Here is a 23,447-nt window from a genome sequence, read left to right on the forward strand (position 1 = left end):
AAAATAGAACCTGCGTCTCCCTCACATTTCTGCTCCTTTTACGGAAATCCGGTTTTTAGAGATTTAAACAAACATACCAGCAGAATCCGGCCAGAACATCCAGCAGGCATTTGGCCAAAAGTATGTGGACACCTTTCAGAGCACGTCAGGACAGACTTATGTAAGTGTGTATGTTGCTGTTTGTGCATGAAGTGTGAAGAACGTGGCCTCTTCCTGTCTTCAGCTCCAGGGGGACACAGGAAGTCACACCCCGTCACCTCCAACACACACACTCACAAAACATTCGTTCTCATCTGCCGGTCGTCCGGAGGTTTCTTCCACCTCGACTCCTCAGTTTTTTACGCTGCCCAGATTCTGCTCAGACTAATCTACTAATCAGTCAGACACCGTCCAATTAGAAACCTGTTGTTGCGGGTCATGATGACCTCAGCATCAGGTTCTGTTGCTAGGCGACACCTGGTGGTCATAGCAAAGGGGAAAGTGATGTGTGACTTTGACCTGAGCCTGGTCCATCCTTTCAGGACTGTCACAACATTCAGCAGGTTTGAGGAGCGACAACAACAACAAACATCTCAGTCCAGCCTCAGCGGAATGAGCTGGACCAACAACTCCAGATCTACAGATGCTCCACCTCACAACTGCCAGGGCTTGAAGGGTCTGCTGATAACGTCTTGGTGCAGAACCTACAGCGCAGCTTCAGAGGTCTGGAAGCAGGCAGTCATAATGTTCCGGCTGATCATTGTCCTGTTTCCAGAGTTTTAACTGTGTTTTGAGGACAGACTGAGCGGCTGAAACTGCAGACGTTTCTTCAGAACCTGCTGTTTGGTTTGGTGTCATAATGTTCCATCAGAGGTGTCACCCCTCAAAGGAAGATGACATCTGATCTTGGTTTGGACAGTGAAGATACAGTAAGTCCCCAGTTAGTGATGAATCACACCTGAGCCTGCCCCTCTCCTCCCTCCCTCCCCCAAAACTCAAATAAACATGTCAGTCTGCATCTCCCCTGACGACTGCATTGCCGTCCAAACGCGTCACATTTCCTTGAATTCAGTAAACATTTCGTTCGTGTGATTTATCTGCCTTCTACTGGAGGATTTGTCCCCAATTAATCAACCTGTCAACCTGCCTCTTGGTCTCGCTCAGCGTTTCCTCCAATTTATCCCAGACGGAGGAAGACATCACCTCGAGGAAGAATCAACCTGCTGGGAGTGGACTTTATTTCTGATGCATCTCCAAGATTTGAGCGATGATCTGGGATTAATGTCAGAAACACAGTGAAGCCAGAGTCTCTCTCATGTCCCAGAACATTATCTGTAGCTGTGGCTGCCCATCAGAGTCCAGTTCACACCTGGGGAAGATCCAGAGGAACCAGTTTAAAGCAGCGATCATCGATGTTTTCATCACACCTCATGATGCTGTCAGCAGTTCTTCAGCCTCCTTTAGCGCCTGCTCTTGATTTAAGCACTTGTGTCCAAATTTAATCAATATTTGAATCAAACTTGTGTAAAATGGTCCAACTAAAACATGAATAAAGCAGAACTGCTGCAGACAAACACATGGAGGGAAACACAGAAGGAGATTTAATGTGGCTCTAAAAGGACCATGAATCTGTTTCATGTTGGGAATTTAAAGCATTCCAATTTATTTTGGCTTCGATCTTATTTTCATTTTGTCTTCCTTCACGTCTGTCGGTGCTAAACACATCATACTCACCGAGAAGAAAACAGAACACACCAGCTGCAGAAATAAAACTGTGACTGGAACTAAAACCACCTGACATCATCAGCCATACAAATTAAACATTATGTAAATCTAAACAGCACCATTAAATTCTTTCATTCTTTCAAAACAAATTAAACTCTGTTAAACTTGATTTTAACACTGAAGAACGATGTAAACATCATTCAGAGCTGATTTAACATTTTCACAGTATGTGCTGGAAAATAAGAAAATCAAACACTTAAAGAAATGCCAGATATGAAGGTGACCGTGTTGATACTGAATCAGAGCTGGACAACATGGATTCAGCCAATCAGGACACTGAGTTCTGAGCCACCGCCCTCGATTCCAGCAGCATCTTAATGATGTCATCACTGTAGGACAAGGTTTCCTGCAGCACCTGCACGGTGTGCTGACCAATTAGAGGAGGGGGCGTCGGCCCAGCAGGGAGGAAACTGTTAAACCGGACCGCCGGACCTGAAGACAGAAAAAACCACAGATAAATAAACCTCAGTAAAGGAGGGGAGCGAGGACTCGCACGGTCCAGGGAACAAACAGTTTATTTTGGGAAACTCACAACAATCAGCTGTTTCTTTAAAGAGCAGCACTAATGAGCTGAACTCTGAATGTGTGTGTGTGTGTGTGTGTGTGTCTGAGCCCACACGTGCATGATTGCACAAACATGTGCGTGTGTTTAGACCTTCATGGCTTTATGCATGACTGTCTATGTGTGTGAACAGCTCTTCTATTTTCAAACCATTAGCAACATGTTTTCCCCTTCAATGGCTCGCAACAAGTGCGTGTGCGTGTGTGTGTGTGTGTGTGTGTAGAATGTCATGGCAAATAATTCAAAATAAGATTATGTAATATCTATTCATTCATAGTTAATTTTTTCTGCCCATCTGTCTGTGAGGAAGGAGAGAGGGAAGGAGTAGAAGAAGGAGAGGAGGAAGGTGATCAGATCAAAGTGATGGTGAGGTCATTTCCTGTGGACTTACTGATGCTAATGTTAGCGGTGTAACATTAAAACGAAAAAGCACCTTTAAAAATGGACGTCTCTTCTTTTGATTATATAATGTCAGCTGTCGCCTTTAATGGACACACACACACACTTCCTGTGCTGTTGTCAGGAGATCATTTTGGCTCAACAACACACACACACACACACAAAAACAAGCACTTGTGCCTGATGTTGTTTACTAAACAAAGATGGAGGGAACGGAACAGAATGTGGAGAGCAAAGAAAGGGATATTGTTAAGAGAATGAATAGACTGACACACAAACACACATCAAACATACACAGACACACAAACTACTGACTGTGGTTTGGTGTAAATCACAAGAGAGAAGATGATCACAGGACAATCACAGAGCATCAGGGAATGATGGGCTAAATGTTAGTGTGTGTCTGTGTGTGCAACCACAGACAGATGTTGAGTATTGCGAGTCCATCAGAAGTCATCCTGTCACTCACTGAGTACGACCTCCTATGACCTTTGACCTTTACAGTCTCTCTCTCCACGATTTTATATGAAGTCACTTTTTCAACAGCCAAAACACACACACCTGCCTCTGCTCATTATGAATGTCTTCCTGCTGGGTAACACACACACAGTGTAAGACAGATGACAGTGAAAATACACAGTGGTGGATAAACAGCTTCCTCTTGGTGGAAACACACTTAAATTCATCAAACCAACCAAATCCCCACGGACAGATGTGTCTGTGTGTGTGTGTGTGTGTGTGATGCTGAACAGGATCTTCTGCTTTTAATGAGAAAGATTTGTTTTTGCATCTGAAAGAAAATTCATGGTTCAAACTGTTGGAATGACCCGAGAGAGAGAGAAAGAGACAGAGAGATTGTGTGTGTGTGTGTGTGCGTGCTGACCAGGTACAGTGATGCGTCCTGCTGTTGGATGATTCATCTCTTGTATCAGACCGTTGTGTTTCACCTGAAAACAAACAAACAAGCAAACATTAGTCTCCTCCCCCGTCAGCTGATCTGTCCAGTCTGAAACTGACTTCAGTGAGAAACTGATGAACCAAGTTAGCAGACAGGAAATGATGCAGGCATCGCAAAATGAATAATTCAGGGGCTCTGGGTGGGCGGAGCCTCAGCTCAGGAGGGTGGATTTGATTTGCTGACAATGAGTTCATTCATCTGGACCAGAACAAGCTTCAGATTTGACTGATTGATTATTGAGAACTTAAACTGAGGAGAGAAACGATTACACCCAACATCTGAGCGTGTGAGAACAGAAACAAACACACACACATCTGTAACTTCTCAGAACGGTCCGTCCTGCAGAGCTTTACTGACGTGAACCTGAGACAACAAGAAACAGGTTCATGCAGTAGCTGTGCAGCCTCTCCAGTGGGGGTTTAATAAGAGACACACTGATCGATGGCTTTAATCGAAACATCAAACACTGCAGGACGTTGAACTGCTAAACCAATCAGTGTGTGTGCAGGCAACAACACCCTGCAGCTTGCACTGCATCCTCGTTTCTATGGAAACCCCAAGATCTGTGAGGCCAATCGTCAGCACCTGATTAGACGGTTTAAGGTTGTAGTGATGATGTCACAGTCATCAGAGACCAGGTTAAACCTCAGCTCCAGCCAGGCTCCGCCCTAAAACAAATTATCTGGGAGTTGTGGGCGGAGTAAGCCAGCTCTGAGCTGATGTCAGAGCGGTCTCAGAGGTTTGACTTCAGCTTCCTGCCCTGTTTGGCATCTGAGTCTGAACCAAACCGGGTTTTCCAAAAGTGAAGAATCTTCAAGTTAAAAGATAAAAAGATGATCCGGCTGATGGAAACTTTAAATTAGAGGTTAAAACAGGACGAAGGAGCCGCTCCTCTGTCTGATACACCAGCTGTGTCTATATTTGTGCATGCGTGCGTAAAGTGTAACAGTATGATTGCACGCATGTGTGTGTGTGTGTGTGTGTGTGTGTGTGTGTAATCCTATCTGCTTGTTATGCAGGGTATCATTACATCCATATGGTCATCACTCACACACACACACACACAGTTTCCTGAGGCCAAACGACAAACTAATTTTGAACTCCACATTTTATTTCTTTTTTATAAACACTATCAGAGGGAAAAATAATCGGACAAATAGTTTGTCAATGAAAACCAGAGAAGAAGAAAACAGGAAACAGTGTGTTACGGTCATTTGTTTGATCAACACAAACTGACAACATTACTCATCCTGTGTGTAGCTTAGCACAACGACTGGAAACAGGGGGAAACGGTTAGCCTAGCTTCATCGGGGGGAAAAAAGACACAACAAAAGACACAAATTCACCACAACTTCAATATGACTGTGTCCTGCTGTTTGTTTGCTACAACAACACAATTCATCTGGAACGTTTGTGGTTGACAAACACAGCTGACTACGATGCAGCTCTAATGTGTCCAGTCATGATGTTTCTATTGTTGTTTATTTCCTGGATGGGTTGTGTTGTGATCTGGTTCAGACTTCATGCTCTCCTGAGGATGAACCTTGTCAGATGTCTGAAGATTCATTCATTCTGACTCAGGGGTTCATCTTCTGGGGAGCAGGAATTAGAAGCTGTCAGGATGTGGTTTGTGATGTTGGACCATTCAGGGATCTGTCGACAGCAAGGCAAGTTCAGCAACCGCCAACACAGGAAGTGATGCTGTGTGTGTGTTGGACACATGTTGCCTGACTCTCATGTAAATGTTATTGATCTGCGGGTGTAAGCTTCACCTGCCTGGCACGTGTGTGTGTGTGTGTGTCGGCAGTTACCAGGCATGATCAAACGACACACACTGATGACAGAACAGTCTTGTGGTTTTCGTCCATGTGCTTCCTCTTCCTCCTTGGTTCTTTTCCTTCCATCCTCCTCAGCCTTTCATTCTTCTCTCTGCCTCTCTTCGGATCCCCTCGTCGTCTTCTCAGCCTTCTGATTGGCTGACTGATCAGAAGCAGGGCTGTGATTGGAGCGCTGTAGCGTCCATTTCTCTCTCCATCAACTTCTCCATCACTGAGGCCAACTCAGATGATGACTTCTTCACCTCTCTGCTCTTCCAGCTCTCTTCATGCCTCCTCTCCCTCCCCATCACTCTCTTTTTACCCCCCACCTCCCCGAGTCTTTGAAGCTAGCTGTGGCAGTCCATTAAGTACAGCTAACCAGCACCCATGGGAGCCATCCAGGCCGCTGTTACATCATGTTACTGCAACATCAAGGGGAGGAGGATGGAGAGTGTGTGTCTGCAGCAGGCTGTATGTGGAGTTGTGTATATATGTGTGATACTGTGTGAAGATCTGAGGTTGCCTGAACCTGCTGCTCTCTGTTTGACCTCCACAATCAAAGCAGCTTCTGCGTATCGCAGCGTTTGGATTCCTGTGAAGTGTCAGCGCTGCTTTTTTCTTCCATACACGGACTCATATCAGGAGTTTTAGATGTTACATAAAGCTGCGGCCTGGATGTTAAAGGTCCCCGCTGACTTGGTTTTTCATGATTTTCAGCTCATGACATGAATAATGCTCTTCATCGTGTTCTGGAAGTGCGTGTTAGTTGGAGAAACACTTATTTGAAACTTTGAAGAGTGCAGCGCTGATGTGTCGCACTGGTGGAGTTTCAAACACATTTTAACTCAAGATGAAAGTCGTGGATCACTTCCTTTTGAAAGTGACAGTTGTGTCCTGAAGCAGTTTAACAAAATGTTATGTCTGTCACACATTTAAAGTGTCGCCACAAGAATTTAAATCAATGACTGACTGAACCATGCTGGGCAAAAAATACGCTTTAATCTGTTTCATCTGGCTGTCTTTGTGGAGAAACAGATGCCACTTAAAACTTGTATTAAAGGTCCACACAGTTTAGAGGTGGATGTTTACAGTCCATATGGTCTAAAGGTAGACCTCCATGTGGTCTTGTGGATTTCCAGGCCCTTGTTAAGACGAATAGCGAGGAAGATGCTGAAAGTCGATATTTTGGTGATGTCTGTAGATGATTCAAAAAGTCTGAGGAACAGCGAAAGCCTGCTCGGAGACGCAGGGCAGTTTTCTCTGTCTGTAAAGGTGCAGCAGAGGGGTCATGAGCCCGCTGACCATGCTGATGGCCAGGCTGACCAATGAGATGTTCAGAATGGCCTGCTCTTTCGTGAACAACAGTGACACCCACAGTATGAGGATCTGTAACAGCTGAAGGCTGCTGGTGAAAACCAGGGTGATCATGATGACCTTGAAGGCCTTCCTCTTCACGACGCTCCGGCTCTTGCGGACTTGGTCCTTGTTGCCGGGCTCGGGCTGCTTCAGCACACAGAGAATGTGGAGTCCGCAGTAGGACATGACGAGCAGGAAAAAGGTGGAGTTCCCTATTAGGTGGTAAGCCACCTGTATGCCTGAAAGAGTGACGCTCAGTATGATGCAGTACAGTGACACCAGCAGCCAGTTGAGCAGGCAGAAAGCTGACTTGTAACGGAGAGGTTTGAACCTGCAGAGAGGAGATAAGAAGGTGGTCTTAGTCTGAAGGTTCAGATTTGATCAGCTCTTCAGCCATGTTCTCTGTCTACCTGAGGAAGGTGGTAGGATGCACCACAGCCAGGTAGCGCTCCATGCAGATGCAGCTCTGGAAGAGCGGTCTGAAGATGAACACTAGCTGTACGAAACACTGCAGCAGAGACAATATGGCCTCCACCTCCAGCCTCAACAGGAAGTTAAGCATTATAAAAAGAGATGACACACAGAAGATGATCTCTAAGACGGCCAGATTGAGAGAGAAGAACTCTGAAGCCACAGCTCCTCTCACGCCGTTCACAATCAGCCACAACACGTAGACGTTTGCAGGAAAATTGAGCAGCAGGTTGCAGGTGACCAATCCTGTGAGGCCGCCATAGAAGGCAAAGAGTGCAGCCTTTGAGGCGTCATCAGCTTCAGACTGATTCATCCTCCTCAAACTGATTTTTTTCTGGAATCTGCAGGAAAGAAATTTGAGGGTTAAAATCCTGAAAGGGATTCCACATCCAACATTCGAACACAAGGAAGGAAAAGAAACACCTCTAACACACGAGTGTTTCCAGCCTGTTTCTGCTTCCAAACAGCATCCATCCTCTCCTGGTTTGGCACTCCACACAATCTCCTGTTTGTAATTTGGGCTTTTTGTTTCTCAACCACACCATCACCACAAGCTCATGTTAAACTGGACCCACCTGTGGATTTGCATGGCGGGCAGCGAGCAGAGTCTAAGTTTACATCTGGTGTATTCAAAACAAGCTGAAGGGAGACATGGATATGGTTTCTGTGAATGGCTGTGGATTGAGGGTACGGCCACATTTGCATTGGATTTTCCTCAGAGAAATTCATCAGTGGAATTTCAAAAACAGAACGGCAAAAGGTTTCCGACAAGGAGATTTATCCAAGCTCAGAGGATCCACATGCTTCAAATAAAATGTGACGTTCATGCTTTACAAGCAGTTTTAGCTTCCTACCACATCAATTACCTGGCACACCTGGGTCAGGTTCTGTTTAGGTCTTTATGCAGACGATAAAGATCTGTTTTTGACTGACAGCTTTAATGCATGTTTTGTTGAAAAAAAAAAAAGAGTGAAAGTATCCTGTGTGCTGTCTACAGTTTACTCAGGATTTGAGGGAAACCAAGAATAAAAGAAGTCAGAAGTCAGTGAGCTATCCTCGATTAACCAGTCAACTCTCTCAGCGTTTATGTTTTTTCCTCCCTTCATGTTTTCATTTTTAAAAAAGACTCAGACTCTGTTCTCTGGAATCAGGGAAAGTAACTAAAAACACACTGAATGTTTCCTTATTTTCCTGATAAAAGTGGTGTAAACCAGAATAACTAAAGAAAAGTTGTCTGAATAAGACTCTCTGATTGGCTGTGACATCACCCACCGGAGCAAATAGGAGCGCCAAATGTAGAGATGTGACTCTAAACATCACTATCAAAGATGGAGGATGAGAATGGATGGATAAACACACTGAGTCAGACTGATCCAGATCAGTTTCTGAACAAACACTAAACACACTAAAGAACTGAGTGACAATCAGACACTGAGACAAGCTGAGCATCCTGGCAGGTCTCTCCAAACATGGACAAAGCCAGCTGGTCCTGCCGGCGAAGGCAGAGGACGACGGAAAAATGGGAACAGATTCAGGCACAAATTCTCAGCACAGACAGTTCTTTGATCCAAAACATCTGATTTTGCTTTGTTCAACCTCCCTGAAGCTGAAAGAGGGTTTCTGTGAGTGCAGCTCACCTTCAGCTGTGTCCACCTGCAGCATCCGTCATGGTATCATGTGTACGACGGTCTGTCCGACCAGCCGGTGGTGTCTCCTCCTCCTCTGCTTCATTTGCATGACAGCTGCTCTGGAGTTAAACCAGGAGGAAACCACAAGGCTCAGCTGCTTCGGATCACTTTATACTGTTTACATAAACACACGAAACGTCGCGACAGGAGGCCGATCATTGACGCAAAAAAGAAATGTTGAACATGAGTGGAAGTGAATTCTGCAGTCCATTTCAGCTCCATGAATCATTCTGGCTAGCTCCAATGCTAAACTACCTGTGTAACTTGCTAACTGGCAGCAAGTTTATTTCTCACTCATCAGTTTTTTGACTAACTAATATACAGTATTTATGCTAAGTGAGCTAATTACAGTTAGCCCCTTTTACATCCTGTAGAGTTGCTCCATCCAAGTTTCATCATCACTTGTTGGTTTATAAAGACAGAGAAAGCATAAACGGTGAACAGATTTAAAAAACGATAAAACGGGGAAATAAAGGTGACAGACTTACTGTAGCTTTACTCCTCTGTTGATCTCTGGCAGGAGAAGTTTAAAAAGCCTTTTAGAATATTTTAGAAAGACGCTCCTGGAAATGCGTTCAAAAAATTTTTGGTTTTAATTGAAGACGTAGCCAGCTGGTGGCGCAAGAGGTGAATCAGTGAGGATCATCCTCCTGCGTCCATGAATGTGTGTTTCCATCAGAAAGTTTTTGACACACATATGAGAGCCAACATCCAAAAAAACACACAAGACTGAACATGTTGACAAGGCAATTCCCTCTGAAGCACAAAGGTCACACACACACCTGTGTTTTTGAGAGTTTGAGTTTGTGTTTAAGTTTGAAGTACAAACTTTGGCATGAGGGATGTGTGTGTTTTGGATTGGAGACTTCCTCATATGGAGAGTAACTGGAGGAAACTAAATTAACTGTGTGTGTGTGTGCGCAGCTGTGGTCCAGGTGTGTAGCAGCACAGTAACCTACACTCAGCAGGGAGCTGTTTAGGAGCAGCAGACAGTGATAAAATCAGCCAAAGATGAACGGCAGCGTCGGCAGACGGGAGGTGACATCGGCATCACAGCCACAGTGACACCTGAGCGAGGACAAATGACCCCTCGGACAAATGACATCAAAAATCCATCAACTGAAAACATGACAACACTTCCTCAGATCATCCAAAACAGGATATCTGGGACTGTTCCTTCATTTGTTGAAGGACGACAGCCCAGCTAAACCCCACTGTCACCATGACAACAAGGGCTGTTTAACCTTAAAGAAGTCTGAAGCCAAATGATGACCTTTTCCTGAAAATAACTGAACCATGATGGAGGAATCAGGGAAGTTACCTGAGGAGTTAAGGTAAGGAAACAAGTAGAGGACAGGACTTATTAAGAGAAGAGGAGGAGAGAGGAAGGGAAGGAATCAAGGAGAGGAGGAGAGGAAGCTGCTGCCAAGTGGTTTTTATTAATTAAAGTATTAGAGTTTATTAGACCACAAATTCATGCTCTGTGTGTGTGTGGGGGCGAGGGTTAGCCCCGCCCCTCCAGACGGGTGGGAGACCAGGTGAGGTGGAGACAAAGCTGTGACTCTGCCTCTAACTGAAAACAGCTGATCCAGTCTGACTCCGCCCCCCAAGCTCGTTAGCTGCTGCTTTTCTTTAAACGGCTCGTGAAAACATCCAAAAATATCGTCTGAGCTGCACATTCTCTGTCTTCTCTCTGCTTTTGTCTCAAACTGTCCTTTCCTGATTATTATCCGAGTGTCACTCTTTAATTGGACCCCCCCCACCCATTCGTCCTCTCCATGGGAAACTATGCAGACACACTTTGATTTGATTATGGCTCCCAAACTAAACTATGCTCCGTCACATTCCAGCTCCAACAAACAGCAGAGCAAGACAGCGGGCGGGCGGCGTGCAGGGCCGGAGTCGGAAGTTCGATTCCGTTCAGGAGAGCTCCCCCTTCAGCTCAGAGTTTCCAGCCTTCAGATGAGTCCGAAGTCTGCTGAATGGGCCAATCACTGTCTCCTGGTGAGCACACGCCCCCTGGAGATGGAAACATGTCACTGCACCTTAACCAGCCTCAAGACCGAAAGACAATCATCGAAACGCCAAAGGAGGAACTGGAAACAGGCCTCTACCCCAGAAGAAGGATTAGAAACCATTCTGACACCTCTACATCTGAACCTACATTCAGCAGCTGTTAGCGAGGTGAAAAAAGCTAGCCTGGAAACAAAACACAGCAATCAGAACCTCTAAAGATGATTGGTTACCATGTTTACATCGAGACCAAGCAGCTGCCAGCTGTTACTTTTGTTGAATGACAGTCATGCTTCCGTTACTTCACAAAGTTTAAAGGTGCTATTTGTAAGTTCTGCTATGTTAGCATTAGCAGTCGTTTTTTTAACAGCAGAAAGCAACAACAGAAGCTGAGTGTCCAGCATCAAACTGATCCTCATCTGTGTCAGCCTGAGAGAGGAAACGAGGACAGACTGCAGCCAAGAGGCTTTTATGAATGAAAGTTAAAGTAGTAAAGGTTTAGTACACCAGAAAATCTCACAAACACACATACACCTTGGCTCTGTTTCCTGGACTCCTTAAGTTTCCACAAAGCAGACAATCCCTGCTGCGCTCCAGTTGTTTTTAACTTGTGCCTGTGTGTGTGTGTGTGTTTATGAGTTCATCCTCAGTCCAGTTGGAGAAAATGAACCTGAGGATGTTTTCATATGGGCTGTTCTCAGGTTTTATCAACCGCTTGACCTCGGGCGGTCCAGGTGCCATCTTTCCTGAGCTCCCATCATACATCACAACAACATGGAGGTGGGCGCTGTGTGAGGCGATTATGTGGACTGATGGCGGACAGCCGTCTGCTGATCTGTCTGTCAGTGTCACGGCTCCACACAAGGACTCAGATCCACCTCGTCCTGACCTGGTCTGTCAAATCCAGATCAGGTTCTGCAGAACTTTGCAGGTCTCAGCTCTCGATAATTTTCTGTCTCCTCTTTTTATAAAAAAAAGCAAACTAAAATATAAAATACATAAATTAAAAAAGAGAAAGCAGAGAGCAGGCTGACTCACTGCAGAACAATGTGTGTTAAACTGGACTGTAACACAACAGGAAGACAGAACACACACGTAACGTTTCGCAGGTGAAGAGGAACACCCATCTGTCTGATCGCACAAAAAAACAAATGTGTGTGAATCATGTGTCCCCAAATAACTTCAGAGAGGGTGTGTATGTGTGAGAGAGACACCTGGGAGACATTTGGACACAACGACAAACATCTGCTTCACAAAGACAGGAAGAAGGACCAGCCAATCAGGAGGAAGAACATCATCAGGTGTATTACAATGGTGGAGAGCTGGACAAAATAACAGAAACACGTGATGTCACCACAACCTTCCAACATGACGAGACCCGTGAAGACCACCTGTGTTTTCACGTCTGAAACTACAAACTGAGACCATAAACTCATCAGGAAAACGGTTACTGAGGAAGGAGGAGGGACGTTTTCCCATAGACTTCAATACAACCCGTCGCTCCCAATGGTCATTCAGTCCAGATGGCAACAGTACGTTCCCATCAGAGGTCCCTGAACGCACCGTGTGCAGATGAAGGCTCCGCCCTCAGATCTGCAGCCACACCAATCAGATGGTCTTCTGCTGTATTTCCCCTCCATCTGATTCCTGATCAGACTACAGCCTGAGCTGACTTCACTGTAACAGTCAGAGACCGGGGAATCTTTGGGCGGCCCAGCTCGAGGCGCTTCAGAGAGAGCAGAGGAACCAGTCCTAGAATATCCTGAAAGCTTGTCAGTACCTCGGTGACATCACCCAGAATCCTGTCTGAGGTTCAGTGGCCTCGACAGGACGAAGCGGTCGAAGGAATTCTCCATAAATAATCCCAGTCCCCAGATGGACTGAGCTGGACTAGTTGTCTGTGGTCAGTACCAAACCTCTGGTGTGGGGGAGCATAGTGCTGAACCTGCCCTCACCTTGTGACCTCAGGTCAGTTCCAGGTTCCTCCACCTCCGGCTCTCTGTCACGTCGTCTGTCACAACATGTTTTCAGATGAACTCTGAGGTTCTCATACTTTGTAGCGTACCTGGAGTTTATCAAACCCGCCTCTCACACTTTCCCAGATGTCCCAGAGCTGCTTTCCACCGACCGCTGAGGTTTTCCAACTGATTATTTCCTTACATTACCCTGCCCCAGCTCCATCACTTCCTCCTCCCACTCTGATTACTGTCAACAAAAAAGGCCTACTTATTTCTTTTCCACACGGTCATTCAGAAGTCACCGCAAAATGTGGAACATCTGACCCCCACCTCCTGTGGCCGTCATGTGATGGTGGATCAGACATGAAGTTATTACTGACGGGGTCAGAGGAGACAGTGAGAGCCTGAACCATGACCTGGATTTGTCCCGGATGACAATGAACTGGTCCTTAAAGTCCGCAGCTACGCATGATGGACAAACTCCTTTTACTGAGGAAGACCATAGTCAACAGGCTCAGTAAGCGGGCCTTCAATTTAGAAAACAGATCTGTTTTAGGCACAAAGAATAAATTCCCATATGGCCCACACGGTCTAAAGGCAGATCTCTAAATCAGGTCCTATAAAGACCTCAGTCCTCAGAGATACTGAACCTTAAAACCAGCCGTCAGCAGCGCCCTCAGCCCATCCAGATCCTATAGGATTTGGATTATTTGATTGGTTTGAACTGGTCTGCTCCCAGTTCCAACATGTGAACATACATGAATCAGGATCACGCTCTGTCTGCTCTCCCTGGGTGAATCAAGCTTTAACACACAGCTGTTGCTCTGTTTTCCCTGTGCTCCTGTAACGAGCCGGCCTGTAATCACAGCACGACCTCTGAACGGGTCGCACAAATAATCAGACATGAGAGTCGAGCGGCGATGAGCGAACACGCCCTGAACTGTGGATGATGTCACGGTGATGAATCAACCTGTTTCATGTCAAAGCGTCATTCTCAAGAGAAAGAAACAGAAACAGCGAGGGACGAATGGACAGATGACGGAGGAGACAGGAAAGGACGAAGCAGTGGAACATTTAGAAAATTAAACTATATGAAATGACCAAAGAGTAATTATCAAACCTCCCCAGGTGGGTTGGATTGGCTTCTAAGATCCACATTTGGAAAATAAGGAAATAAAATAAACCTTCCATCTCTTGGAAGCAGCGTGAAGGAAGTCCAGGTCCTCCAGGTGTTTCCAGAACAAGGGAGCCCCCCCCGACCTGATTCTAAATTCAAACAGCTGTCATGATGGATGAGAAACTGAAGCAAGAAAAGGCCACATGTTCAGAGAGCAGTAAAGTGACAAATCACTCAATTTATCAACTTCTATTTCAGCCACGACTCCGCTGAAGTCATGCCTGCTTGCTCTGAAGCTCATTAAAACGCTCACACAGCGGCGAGCGGCGAGGCACCCGTGGGAGAGCTGGAGGTGGGGGCAACGGAGGCGGAGACGTGAGTCAAAGACGCTGCGGGGTGAAAGGGACAGGTGCGTGCAGGTGCTCTGAGAACAACAGCTCCCAGAGATGGAGGCACTTTAATGACCTCCTGATCCTCCTGCCCCCTCAGAGTCACGACTCAGCTCGGCTCAACACGCTCACATCTTTAAAGTCAGGTCTGCTCACTCTCACTGACGATCATTATATCTCAGGAGCACCACAGACCTGCTCAGAAATCCAACCGCAGCATCACATGTTGACAATCAGAGCTTTATATCACTGCTAACAGACACAAGAAAGTCCACCTGCATTTGAAAACACACACACACAAGGTAAATCCTTATCAGCATCATACGCTTTCAGTTCATTACTATTCAAAAATGTCTCCTCACATTCGGCTCATTCTATCTGTGACTCAGTAAAAACTCTGATAAAAACTGTGTAAAGCAGAATGGGTGGTTTCTGTCTTTATCTGATCAGGAGTCCTGCTCATTCTTTGGGGCGGTAATGATGAAACCTTGTTAACTTTAGTTTTTGGACCTTTATTCTCCGAAGATGCTGCTGCAGTTGGCCTCATGTTGTGCAAATGGGGCGGGGCTAAGTAAACCTGAGGAGTTAGCATTAGCACGACTGCTAACCCTATATCAGCCACGATCAGTTTTAAGCTAACATACAGCACAAAGAACTAAAACATGCAGAACTGAGTCCTTTTCCGACTGAAGCTGGGGGGCAGGGCCAAGTTTCTGAACCAGGAAGTAAAGTAGATGAGCTTCAGACAGAAGAAACAGGACTCAGAGGACTTGAAGGCAGTCTGAGTGTTACAGTCCAGATCTGCTGACAGCGTCACACATGGAGAAGCTAACTGAGCCACAAGTGTCTGATCAGCCTGCATCAATGGAGTCAATTACAGCGAAGAGGGACCAGGTTGTACAGCTCGGAGCATCATGCCCCCGCCCTGAAAAAGACGGATCGGCGCTCTGCTGTAGAGATGAAGAGAACACTTATTCCCTCTGGAGCTGCCGGACAAACAGGCACATCGGAGAGGAGCTGTAAACTGAACGGCTGCTTTATCCTCCTGACAGCTGACCTCTCCCACTAACAACGGACCAAAACACACCACGGACTGATTCCAAAAAAAACTTGGATAGAAGTGAACAGGTTTGAAAGCACTGGTAGTTCCCATCGGCCCTCTAAGATTCCTAAAACCTGAGGGATTTCAACATTTCCTTGGTTTTATGAAACCATCTGATATGACCTGCATCACTTGTGGAAAATAAAAGTTGCATGTTTCAGGTTTAATGTGCTAAAATCCCTCGACAGGTTTGTTGAGGAAGGATGAGAATAACCTCAGAGTCCTTTCTGCCTCACAGACTCTACCTCTCTCTGACCGCCACCGGGACGAAATAAAAGACAGAGCGAGACAGGAGGGTCTTCACAGACCGTCAGAGAGAGCAATAAATCTGTCCTTGTCTCCAGCAGATGATAAGACCTATTAGCTGCAGCAGCTTATTCTCCAAATTGAGTTTCAAGAGTCTTCACGGATGGCCTTCATTCTCTCAGCTGATGCAGCGAGGCAGTAATCACCAGAGGAATCGACGATTCAACGCTTTCATAAAACACTGCAGGACCAACCAGGAGGGAACAGCTGCTGAGCAGCGTCAGATGAGTTCAACCAAACAGCACCGCCTGACAGGTACCCATGGTAACCAAGTAACCAGCGTTTTTCACGTCACGTCAGCGGTCATAATGTTATGGCCGATCGGCGCATTTCCACAGCTGTGTTTTCATGTGCGTTTCAGTCACAGGGAAACCTGCAGTGCTCCACACGCTCACTTTCACCTCGGGACACAAGGACACGCTGCAGCCAGGAGGCTTCCCTGCAAAAGACGCCAACCAGGTCACCAACACAAGTGGGGGGCACTTTGGCTAATATGAGAAGAATTTAAGGCAGCTTTTCTCTGAGGCGGACTTTCCAGATCGTCCCTGTTATGGAACCATTTGTCAGGACATGTGAGAATTGAAGGGGCCCAGAACAAACTCCTTCCAGAACTCAGTATTTTTCTGTCCTGCTGAGTCTCCAACAGCCTCCGTCAGATTTGCGCTGTTATTAGATGAATCCAAAAGAGCAGAGTGTTTGAGATTTGGGGCCCTGGGCTATTAGGAGGCCCCGGGGGCTGACAATCTTTCCCTTTTAAATAACCAAGGAATGATTTACAGTGACATTTTAGGGGGGAAACCCCGGCCGGGATTGGTGATTGGTTGTTAGGTTCGCCCATTCATGGCTCATTCACGACTGTGTCTGGCTGATGATTGGTCGACTAATAGCTACGTCAGTCAAAGTCTCTGGATCAGTCCTGTATGTGTCTGAGTTTATTGTCTGAGTGTTGACAAAATAAAGACAAATCAGATATTTGGAGCTGATCTTTCATCATTAATGAGCAGAACTCCTGATCAGATAAAGACGGAAACGACCCAAACACATGAGAGGAACTTTTCTGTGGAGAAGAAGGAAAAGGAAGTGTGTAGCTTTTCTGTCAAGTTGTTCCCTTTTTAGTCCTTTTGTTCCATTTTCACTCAAAGAAAATGTTTAGGTTTTGTGCATTATTCATTGGTGTCAGTTTATTTATTATATAATGTGATGAACGCTGATTGGAGGCCCCCCTGGTAATTTTTCAGCAGACTCTAGGGAGGGAAATAATTACGGAACATTCCACCCATCTAATTTCGAGGTAACGGTATTTCAAAACATCAGTTGTAAAGTTATATTATACCATCACAAGCCAAGACTGGTGCAGTGTGATCAGTGCAATCAGGGTTTGTCAAGTCCTCATCACAGTCAATCACAACTCCATTAAAATCATATTTTACTTCTGTCAAGAGGTGCAGTGGTCGCTCACCTGGTGAAGGACGCTCACATTGCAGCTCAGTTCTACTGACAGTGGCTGTAATGAAGACTTAAAAATGCCCAAATGAATTTGATAAATGCATATCTGCATGCAGCTGAACCACAGCAGCGCTGTATTCCCATTTTGGAAAGCTTTTGGTGATCATCTGTGATTTCACTCCCGAGCGATGGATGCCCACTCAGGAGCAGAACAATGGCATCCTTCAGACGTCAGTCGCCGTTTGCCATGGAACAGGAAGCGATGACTGATTCAGAGAAAACAGTGTTCACCTACATGTGTTCCCTGTCACTTTTCCTCCTGCGTTGATTCTCCTTGTTGGGTCCATTTCTGAAAAATGCTGCCTGCTGCCCAAACTACATCAACATTAGAGTGATGAGAAGCTCTAGCTGCTGACTCACCGTTTCCCTATTTGATAGATGAAGACAACTTTTCTGGTGGAGAGACTTCTTTAATTGCCCCCCCCCCCAGAGGACACAAGAATACTTCAACATCACTTTACTCCAAAATGCAGGACCATCATTGGCTGTGGAGAAGCTGAACCTTCATGACCTCCAGACACAACAACGCAAAGCTCCTGAGACGAAGACTGTTGGAATTCAGATTCAGGTACGTTTGCTGACATCAGTGACAACAGTGTGAAGGCCAGCTGGCCTCTCATTCATCTACAGACATTCAGTTTATCCTCTGGAAACTCATCCATCATCTCCACACCTCCACATTCATCCGTCCAGCCCATCACTCACAGTACAGAAATATATTTCCCTGGAGTTCCGTTGAGCCGTCTCCTGGTGGCTCGTCGGGGTTATCTGGGTCTTTGTGACCTGGAGAGAGCCTCGCCTCTGTCAACATGACTTCCAGCCAACCCCAAGACAAAGCCCAAACATCATTCAGTTTGTGTGGAGAAAGAATCCAGTCTGTCAAGTAAAGTTTCCTCTTTAAGATTTGTGATCAATCCGTCACATCCGGGCGTCTCCTGCTGCTCCTCTACATGAACGGACGTCAACATTCAGCCACGTATCTTAATGCGTCACCTGTTGTTGTACAGCTGACCATTTATCTACATCCTGTGTGACATCAGCTGACATCTACATTAACGTTGTCACATGCAGAGTTAGGCTCTCTGAGGTTACATGATGTGGCGTGGCGTCGACAGTCACGTGGGCCGGTTGAACTGGAGGGGAATATGAAATGTCCAAATGTTCACCTGAATGTTGATCCATGGGGACGACTAGAACATCAAGACTTCAGAAGGTGACTCCCTAATTGCTGAATCTTTCCAGAATCACATCAGAAAAACTGTGGACAAAATCTGAAGTTAGACTTCTGCGTTTTATCTTTCTATCGCCTCGGTGTTCAGCTGAGACTCGCCTGGAAGTCTGAAGATGTTGACGGTTTGATCCCAGTGATCTCAGAAAAATCTTTGTCTGCCTGCAGACCTGCAGGAGCGTTTCTCTGGAATGTGACTGGAGACTCGTTTGGCTTTCCAGCAGAAAATCTGAGGTCCTGATGACCTGGGAGGGGAGTTCACTGGAAAAGTGACGTCTTCTGCAGGATCATTTTTAGGACATTTCTGCTTTATTGGACGATTCCCAGACAGGATTACAGCTACTCTATGAGCTCTTGTCAAAACAGGGACATGAAGCACCAAAGATGAAAAAAGTCAGAAGCCTGGAGGTTCAAATCCCAATAAAAAGATCTTCCATGACAGTAGATTCGCTGCTCACTTCACAGGGTTACAGGTTCAATTCCCAGCAAAGAGCACCATGATACCATTTCCGGTTTTAACGGCTCATTCACTGCAGCAGGCACATTACGTCATTTTCTAAGAGCAAGGCAGCAATACTGACATTGTTGGGTTTCAAATCCCTTGAGTAAGTCAGTGGCATTAACACAAACCACCGGCACTGCAGAGGCTCACAGTTTTTGATAATTTTTTTTTTACCCACAAAAGAGCCAAAGTAAGACTCATTTGTTGGTGAGGTAGAACTGAATGGATGAACAGGTTCAGGGTTCAATTCCCAGTTCAGAGCAGAGTGTGAGGCTGCAGTTTAATTATCTGGTTGCTTGTTTTACTCAGTCCAGTCCAGAGCACCAGAGCTCCCAAAAGTGGGTGGTTTGAGCCTCAAGAGTGGCTGATTTATTTGATCTTACATGTTAGGTATCCACTTCAGAGGCTGTTTAGGTTTCAGCTGGGATAAATCAAGTGCACCTCCAGTCGTCAGGATATCAAAGCCATATTTAGCTGGATATTTTCTGCAGGATCTGGCCACTGCCCAGATGGAATGCAAGATACATGGATGGAGGGTTTGTATCGTAAAAACAAGGTCAGTTACTGCAGAACGTCTGGGAGAGACACAGAGAGCGAGCAAACAAGAGGGCAGAGGGACAGGAAGTTGTAAAAAGAAGTGTAAATGTGTTGAAGTGTAAATATGAAACGAAGGAAAACAACAACAACAACAACACTGAGCCAAAGAACATCAGAAGGGTTGTGTAGGTGCAGCTCCTCTACATGGAGAGAGAACGACGTGACAGGAAGGTGAACGTATGATTGACACAAAACGCTTCGTCCACGCCGAAGGGGAGGAGTCGCACAATGGTAATTTTCATATCCATAAAATGTGGTGCAGTGCATCGTCGGACTGCCAGCTTCAGGTGAACTTTAGTCAAACGTTGTGTCACTGCCTTCAGTGTGGAGGGTCAGTTTTACCCTCTAATGAGGGAGAGAGAGCAGACAAACAGCGAGGAAATAACCGCAATAAAAAGGGAATTCAAAGTACGGAAAATACTGCAGGAACTAATAACTCCTTTAAAATGAAGAAAAATAAAATGGAGAGAGAGAGAGAGAGAGAGACCCTGAGCCAGCAGTGAAGAGAGAGAGGAGTGTTTGGCGATTCTCCAAATGACTTCCAGATTTTGGTTTTGGAGTGCCGACTTCCTACCGTCCTGATTAGCAACAGCTTCTCTGCAGAGCTGCTGTGTGGAAACCTGCAGCTCTCTCTTTCTCTCTCTCACACACACACACACACACACACACACACACACACAGCTATATTAAGGCGTGTATCACTAGTTTTACATGTTTGAGTCCATTAACTGTAAAACTGTGAACATTTGACTTCCTGCTGGGCTTTTACCAAAAATAAAGCATAATCTTTTTGCCAAACTATCTCTTGAGCTTTAGTTCCATTCAACTTTGTTTCAAACTGAAATCAGGCAGTTTTATTTTTAAAGGGTTTCCTCGATGGTGCAGTCAACGACAGTCTTGGAAGTTGCAGTCAGCTTTTCAAAGTATTTATTTCTCCAGTTGAAATGAAAACTTCCTGATTCCTGCACTAACCAACTGAGTGATGGGTTAGGGTTAGTGTTGACAACAGTGACAGTTTGACATCATGTGGCGCCCCCTACAGGCACTCAGTCTTTTCTCGACATCATCTCTGTTTCTCATTTTTAAAAATGTCTCCACAGATTCATTATCAGCTCAATAAATGAACCAGGAACCAAAAACACACCAAACTGTCAGGAAACAGAGAAAGCTGGTCTTTTGACAACTTTACAAAATGAACCAGACTTCTTCAGTTAATGTGAAACACGAGATCTGATGTGTTTACTGCACAACCATCCAAACACAGATTCAGCCATAGTTTCCCAGCATGCTCAGCGTGAAACTCTCTCTGTTGTATCTGAACTTCAGCAGCAGCCCAAATCGACGCTCAGGGAGGATTTTTTTCCTGTTAATTGCAGCCATCATGTGGGAAACATTCACTGCTGCAGAGATGCAAGTCATTATGGCAGCGGAGTGAATACAGCGAGGAGCTGCTGTCAGCAGTCTCCTATCAGGAGAGGAGTCTGATGGGAAGCTGTTCAACCTGGAGAGGAGACCAGGATTAAAGAATATGTGCAGATCCTGATGTCTGCTGGGACAGACTCTGCCTGAGGACCCTCCGACAGAAGGAGCCCCGGAGATCCTGATGTACAAACCACCGTGAGGACTTGGAGCAACTCAAGTCCAAATATCTCAGAACTCCCGACTAAGAGTCCAGAAAACCTGAGGAGATGAGCGGACTGAAGGTCACTCAACAGCTTTTTCTGATCCCTCGTCACCACAACCATCAGGTCCAACAGACCAACGGAGAGGTGTGTGTCCAAACGTAGTTAAAAATAAGTTGCAGCAGCTTTATAGAGGCAGATGGGCTGGTCTGACACACAGAGTCACATAAGCAAACAACTGATCATCATCGTCACTGTCAATTAATCGATGACTTCTTTCATCGATTAACTGCAAAAAAAAAAAAAAAAAAAAAAGGAAATGTTGGCAAACAACATCAGAGTTCTTTTGTGTTACTTAAAAATTAAACACAATCAATAGTTTCACCTCTGATCAGTTCCCTGATCTGAAAACCTCTCATTTGAAACAGAAAAAAGAAATAAAAAAGAAGAGGCTCCCTGTTATTTCATTTGATTTATTTACCTCCACACACGCAATCACACACATGACTGAGCGTGTTATTGTAACATGAGTTGTGTAATCAGTGTATGATGTGTTTTTAATCCATACGGACAGTCTGATGAGCTGCCATGACACACAAACACATACATATGGTCCACTTCAGGTGCTCACAAAGGTCCCTGAACCAGAGGGATTTTATGCTTTTCCCTATATAGTTTTCATATTTAAAAAGTCTCCTCCTTCAGGCTCATCTGATTCTGTCTGCTCAGTTCAGACTCTGTTCTCTGGAATCGGAAAACAGGAACTAACCACAAACACACTGAATGTTTCCTTCTTCTCCAAAGAAAAGTTCCTCTCAGGTGTTTGGGTTGTTTCTGTCTTTATCTGATCAGGAGTTCTGCTCAGTAATGATGAAAAATCAGCTCCAAATATCTGACTGTCTTTATTCTGTCAACACAATAAACTCACAAACATACAGGACTGATCCAGAGACGCTCTGATTGGCTGTGACATCACCTGTTGCGTGTTACCTGTGGGTCAGAGAAGACTTCCTGGATACTGTTGATTGGTCCAACAGGAACACCTGAGCCCTCAAACTTCTTCAGCCAACCAGCTGTCTTCTCCTGCAGAAACCTGATGGAGAGAAAGTCCATCGATCAGCTGATCAACGAATTTGTTAACCTGTTTCCAGATTCCAGCTGTGTGTGTGTGTGTGTCTGTGTGTACCTCTGTGACAGAGTGTGCAGCAATTGTTTGCGGTTTTGGACTCTCAGCTTGTTGGTTTTGTATTCTGGATTCTCTGTGAGCTCCATCAGCCCCAAAACCTGCAAGCGCACAAAAATACACAATCAGTAGAGTCAGTTTGGCCTCAGACCCGTGTGTGTGAACACGTGTCATTTGATTGACACTCGCAATGTGTGTGTTTGTCCTCCAGAGTATAAATGTATTCTCTGGAGCTGTGGCCTCTCTTTCTCATGCTTGCCTGTTTTGACTGACACTCAGCATTTAGATTTTGGGATATACGTGCTTTTTGTTGTTTTTTATGTCTCAGAAGCACAACCTACCTGACACACTCTTACAAACTGTTTGTCGTTTCCTGCAGCCACAACAATGTGACCATCTTCAGTTTGGAAGCCCTGAGACAGAGACAGACTGTTAAAGATTAAAACAGTAAAAGAAGAGACAAGTTAAAAACTAAAACAGTTGAACGGGCGGAGCCACAAATAGAAAACTCAACTTCTTAGCAGCGTGAAATAGAAAGAAAGCAACTTAAAACAGACCTGAACAACTAAAGTCACACAACACGGATCCAATAAACTATACAAATAAATGTGTTTAGTATATTTTATAGTTTTTTGTTTTTTTTTAACAACCACTTTATGCACATTTTCAGTTTTGGATTCAGAACAGACTGAGTGAATAAAGTGACAGCAGGGAAACCTCTGCTGTGTCATCAGTGATGATGAGGAGGCTGGAACCTTCCTCACATTAGCACATTAGATCTCCACATGGTTTCCATCGGCCGAGCTCCGACTGGGTTTTTCATGAGCTCCTCTTGGTCTTCTTCAGCGGTGGTTTAATGAAAATAACTCCATCCTTTGTCTTCAGGTTGTTTGAGGAGCTGTGTCAGGA

General features: G+C 45.3%; 2 protein-coding genes across 3 annotated transcripts in view; both read right to left on the reverse strand.

Annotated features, from left to right (window-relative positions):
- Positions 1-1,457: 1,457 nt before the first annotated feature.
- The window catches only part of sugct (succinyl-CoA:glutarate-CoA transferase), a 34,893-nt gene continuing 12,903 nt past the window's right edge, over positions 1,458-23,447 (reverse strand). The window contains exons 10-14 of one of the 2 annotated variants that reach the window (XM_029529570.1): positions 22,880-22,951; positions 22,542-22,639; positions 22,346-22,448; positions 3,609-3,672; positions 1,458-2,196 (exon numbers count right to left, since the gene is read on the reverse strand). In XM_029529570.1, coding sequence (XP_029385430.1) covers positions 2,033-2,196; positions 3,609-3,672; positions 22,346-22,448; positions 22,542-22,639; positions 22,880-22,951 — 501 coding nt within the window. In that variant the 3' untranslated portion in view covers positions 1,458-2,032. Of the gene's footprint in view, positions 2,197-3,608; positions 3,673-16,262; positions 16,340-22,345; positions 22,449-22,541; positions 22,640-22,879; positions 22,952-23,447 lie in introns of those variants that run through there. The other variant, XM_029529571.1, reaches the window with a different exon arrangement.
- LOC115061279 (proteinase-activated receptor 3-like) lies at positions 5,810-9,042 on the reverse strand. Its single transcript, XM_029529572.1, has 3 exons — positions 8,965-9,042; positions 7,267-7,668; positions 5,810-7,187 (listed from the first exon to the last, which is right to left on the reverse strand). The coding sequence occupies exons 2-3, from the start codon at positions 7,638-7,640 to the stop codon at positions 6,707-6,709; spliced, it is 855 nt and encodes a 284-aa protein (XP_029385432.1). The 5' UTR covers positions 7,641-7,668; positions 8,965-9,042; the 3' UTR covers positions 5,810-6,706.

The sequence above is a fragment of the Echeneis naucrates genome, chromosome 20 (assembly GCF_900963305.1).
Source record: "Echeneis naucrates chromosome 20, fEcheNa1.1, whole genome shotgun sequence".
NCBI lineage: Eukaryota > Metazoa > Chordata > Actinopteri > Carangiformes > Echeneidae > Echeneis > Echeneis naucrates.